The sequence below is a fragment of the Diuraphis noxia genome, unplaced genomic scaffold, assembly GCF_037042655.1.
Source record: "Diuraphis noxia isolate RWA-SAM2 unplaced genomic scaffold, SU_Dnox_SAM2 contig0004, whole genome shotgun sequence".
Classification (NCBI taxonomy): Eukaryota; Metazoa; Arthropoda; class Insecta; order Hemiptera; family Aphididae; genus Diuraphis; species Diuraphis noxia.
In genome coordinates, this window is record NW_028301714.1 from 22924383 (window position 1) to 22929600 (window position 5218).

The window sequence follows — 5218 nt, forward strand, 5'->3', positions numbered from 1 at the left end:
ATATTATTGTTTTATTCTACAGGTAACCATGCAGAGAACTAAAAGATAATACCTCCTTCACATCGTGATTCGTGGCATCGTGCTATGAAAGTAGCCGTAAAAACTGTCAAACTACACTCGTAGTGACGTAGTGTACTACAGCTGCAGTAGTCAGTGTGTCTCATAGAGTAATATTATAATAATAATAATTATAATAAATATTATAATAATTATTATAATATAATATTACTCTATGGTGTGTCTAACCTTTTGTGATGACTTTTTTAAATAATAATACAATTCAATGATTAAATCATTCTATAATACCAAAATACATTTTTTTATAATTTTACAATACCAAGTAATAAGCAGAAATATTTTTATATTTACATTTTTTTTCGTAATATTAATATATTATAATTATATACAATTAATTAATCAATTAATGGTAATTAAGTTTAAGTGGGGACCACGGGTTGGACACCTAAGACGTCTGCCATAGAATATTAATTATTAATTAATAATATCTTTAATCGTGGTACCTAATACCATAATACCCATTAAACTATTAAAGTATTAACTAAAAATTACCCTACGTCCTTATGGCCTATGGGAGTAATACTATGGTCGACTCGACTGCTCGACTGATCGACTAGAGAAGTTAAGTAGAGACAAATTAGGACTAGGGCACGGACTAAGATATAATATCTAGGGATCACGATTCACGGTTGCCGGTCTATCATTGATAGACTTTTTGCCGCGCGACGAGGTAGTGGTAACTGTTATCATAATTTCTTATACCACGTTACTAGTTATTAAAATGTTGTTTATTGACAAAAAATATTTTGAGGTTGGTCGATTGATAACATGGATTTCTTTCTAAATAATTGTGATTTGTGGTAGGTACTGTCCCTTCGTATTTTAGAATTTTCATCCACAAACATCCAAGTAAGTACTTATTTATTTAATTAATTTTCTTTTAATTCAGTTATATCATACATTTTAAAATGTCATTCCTGTTTGATAAATTTGAATTTTGACGGAAATCAAAACATATATTTTTGTAATGTGTACTTATTAAGTTGTCGTATTATACGTTTATACATAATTAAATAATACATTTTTTGAATAGAATGTTGATGCCAAAAAAGAATCGTAGGGCTATCTACGAATACTTATTTAAAGAAGGTGTTATGGTTGCTGAAAAGGATTTTCATAAACCTGTGCATCCCGATATTGAAGGCATTCCAAATTTGCAAGTTATCAAAGCTATGCAGGTATTTACGCCCTTTATTCTATGATTGCTCTGTATATATTAATGTTTTTAAAATTTATTTAGAGTCTCAAATCTAGGGATTATGTTAAAGAACAATTTGCATGGCGTCACTATTATTGGTACTTGACGAATGAGGGAATTCAATACCTTAGGGATTATCTTCATTTGCCAACTGAGGTAAATATATGGTTTTATAAATTTACTTAGATATTTTATTATAAAATATATTCATAATCTAGAGTATTTGTATCAGTAAATAACATATAGTATTGATGATAATCAACATTCATACACTAATGAATGCAGTAATATATGTGTTACTATAAAAAGTATACAGTATAAAACTTAAAATAATATGTAAATAAGTTTTTATATGGTTTATTAGTAAAACTTAGTAAATTTTTTTTTGATTTCAAATTTGTGTTATTAAGAGTATGCTACACAACCATTTATTGTAACCATCTTACAAGTGCACAACAAGTGGCAAATTTACACTCAGCAGATCACGTTGAGCTTTGTTTAAAATTTAGAGTGAATCAACCTGTTATGAAACTTCATGTCAAGAACATTATCTGTGTCTGTATGTGGTAATTTTTTTTACGATAGTTCAATTTTGTAGCAAGTTATGCGTACATAAAAAAGTATAAGTTAAAAATACTCATAACTAAGTTATTGTAAAAAAACGATAAACAAACGGAGCTAAATGTGATCGGCTGAACATAAATTTTCTATGTTATCCACTTGTAAGACGAAGACAACAAATGGTTGTGTAGCAGCCTCTTAAAGACCATTTTTTTTGTTTAAGCAATTGCTTTTAATTTTTTTATTAGGCTTGTGAACCATTATTTTCATTTAATTGACCGATTATTTATTGATTAAATTTTTATTTGTTATATTAATTCATAATTTTCAAAACATTTTTCTCAACAAATTTGGCTCATAATTATTAAAAAATTTAATTTAAAAACCTGCTCTTAATTTGCTTAATAAAAAAAACATGATACATTATGCAGAAATGTGCAATTATTATAAATTTAATTTATTGAATCTTATTACCTTGAAACAATTTTCTTTTTTTCAGTAGGTCTATACAAGATTGATACTCAAATGAATGAACTAACAGTCGTGATATTAATCAATACCTTTTTTTAATTTGTTTTCATATGTTGTATAAAACTATTAAAACACATATTAATGTTTTTATAAACATTTGTCTTCAGATTGTTCCAGCTACACTGAAAAGACAAGCTAGACAAGATCCAAGAGGACCCAGGACCACACCAGGTGGAAGAACTGAAGGCGGTCGGTCAGGTGAAGACAGAGCTACATACAGGCGGGCTCCAGGTGCACCTGGAACAGACAAAAAAGCTGAAGTGGGTGCTGGTACTGCTGAATTAGACTTTGTAAGTATTATGATTATAGCAAACAAATAACTTAATAACATTATTCATACATTTTTTTATTCATCCAGAGAGGACCTGGTGCATTTGGTGGATTTGGCCGTGGCAGAGCTCCACCTCAATAAATGTAATTAATTATATTACTTATAAATAAAAAAAATAATAAAATAAAAAAAAGTAAAAAATTTACAAATTCGTATATTTTTTTTCATAATATAGTTGATTTCATAGTAATTCACCAATTTATAGTGATATTTAAAGTTAAACATACCTATCTATAAGATTTATATTATATTAGTCTTCAAATGTATTATAAAAATTTTTTTTCTACACTGACATCTGCCCATTGCACACTCATAATATTTATAAACAATATCCTAGGCTCAAAACTTAGAACTAAAATGCATAAAAACAATAAATCATCTGTATATTAAACATATTATGTGCTCTAAAAAAACTCAAAAATGCTCTTTTTATAAAAATTTTATTGATATGGGAACAAACTTGGATAAAGCATTACTAATTGTTTTTGTTTATTTTTTGTTAGGCATTATACCTAGTCATATTTTTACTTAATTATTATCTGGTTTGTTCTAAAAGTATTTAATTATTAACCAAATGATCAATAAGGGCCAAATTTACATTACATTAACAAATTTAATTTAATACTCGATATAGTATAATTCAAAATATAGCCAATGTGGTTTTTTGTGACTTTATTTTTAAACATTTTAAATAATTGAAAGTTAATTTGTTGTTAATTTATAAACATAAAATGCCTAAAATCTTAAAGTATGCAAAGTTATAAATTTAGTAAAGTATGAAGCATCCATCATAAATGCCAGTATTTCGATTATATTATGTATCAAGAAACGAGTATCAAATTTAATTTAAATATGCATCTTTCTATGAAATACCAAGCTCTGGTTATGACTACTCAATCCAGAATAAGTATGCGCCTTTAAGTGATACCAATTAAATTTGCGATTGGCTACCAAAGATAATAGTACATGAGAGCTAATGTATCATGGTGCGAAGTGCAGTGTGAATTGGACTGGTTTTCTTCTAATGCCTGATAAACTTTTATTCTGAATAAAGTGTGATACAATTTATTACTTGAATAAGTTTTTTTGAAGAGTACTAAAAATTAAAATTGTTTTTAAATTATTTGCGATGTCAGCACACTTTTCTCTTAAGGCCCATACACATCATAGACTAAACTAATTTACGTAGTATCTTTTTTTGTTTTTGATAATTTTAGTGTAAAATCTCTCGTTATGGAAACGGTTAGAGAATAATATTTTTGAAGGAATGGCATATTGATTTGTCTAAAAATTATCTCATAATAATTCAAACATTTAAAATTATAACATTATTTTTATTTTTGAAAGCCTCATATATTGCCAAATAATAATAAAATATAAAACCAAAAAGTCATATCCTCTATCATTTTTGGTATAAGTGATTTTACTTTTTTACTCAAAAATCAAAAAACGATTTAAGGTGAATGCATTTTGTCCATGTTATACATGAGCCTGAGAGAAAAAATATACTGCTCTGACATCCTTTTAAGTATTTATTATATTTACTATATTCATAAGTGAATTATCAAGGTTTTTAAGCCATTAGCATTGAAATGGATAACAAAAGGTACTTTCTTCTATTCTTTTTTTTTTTTATTGAAAATATTTTCTCTACCACCCTAGTTAAAAAAAATAGAAAACTGAATATAGTTTAAAGATATTAACTTATAATAACTTATAATTAATTAAATTAAATAAGATATAATGTATACGATATCTATTGGCTCTTATAAGTTTTAATAAACCTAATCCAATGTCCCAATAATATACCTTTTTTTTTTTTTTTCTTTTTCCTTTTGTATCAAGAGCCAGAGAAGGAACCGCGTTAGCATTACTTCTCTTCTGACTCCCATCGTTTATTGATAACAATAACAACGACAATTATTAGTGGTGGGACAATCCCCCACTCGCTAATATTACAACAATCTTTTTACATCAACAATATTTACAACAACAATTTTTACAACAACAATTTTAACAACAACAATTTTTATAACAACATTTTTGCAACAACATTTCTTATCGCCGCACCTCCGCAGCCTGGCGGACTCGCTCCTCTTCTTCTTTGCGTGAGAAGATGCGTTCGACCATTCCATAGAACAGCCGAAAGGACTCCTCCGCGTACCTTAGTATATTCAACTTTTCATCTGGGTCTGCTGGAAGCTGGTCAAATGGCGGCCCGCAAATTATATCCTGGATGTTCGGCTGTACGCGGTCTGTGCCCCAGGTGAATGGACAAAGGATCACGGAGGACGTTCCAGTAGTAGCACTCAAGCAGAGTATGCTCCACCGTGTCCTCTCCGCCTCTACACTGTAGGCACATCGGACTGGGCCCCCCCAATAATATACCTAATTTGTAGATAAATTTAAACTATAATATGTAAATGGTATACACTTTTGGCTAGATTTTTCCTTTTTTGTTAGGTACCTAATACCTTCATACAATGGGAGTCCGTTTTCCGGTAACTAAAAATATGACA

General features: G+C 28.7%; 1 protein-coding gene across 1 annotated transcript; it reads left to right on the forward strand.

Moving 5' to 3' along the window:
- The first annotated feature begins 772 nt into the window (after positions 1–772).
- Positions 773–2848, forward strand: RpS10b (Ribosomal protein S10b). The gene is made up of 5 exons (XM_015522490.2): positions 773–927; positions 1112–1256; positions 1319–1432; positions 2476–2658; positions 2727–2848. The coding sequence occupies exons 2-5, from the start codon at positions 1113–1115 to the stop codon at positions 2778–2780; spliced, it is 495 nt and encodes a 164-aa protein (XP_015377976.1). The 5' UTR covers positions 773–927; position 1112; the 3' UTR covers positions 2781–2848.
- Positions 2849–5218: the final 2370 nt, after the last annotated feature.

Bases quoted from the DNA above. Each gene is read 5' to 3' on its own strand.
- RpS10b (XM_015522490.2), top strand. From the start codon at position 1,113: ATGTTGATGCCAAAAAAGAATCGTAGGGCTATCTACGAATACTTATTT. The intron at 1,257-1,318 runs GTATTTACGCCC...AAATTTATTTAG, and splicing joins AAGTTATCAAAGCTATGCAG to AGTCTCAAATCTAGGGATTA. The intron at 1,433-2,475 runs GTAAATATATGG...ATTTGTCTTCAG, and splicing joins ATCTTCATTTGCCAACTGAG to ATTGTTCCAGCTACACTGAA.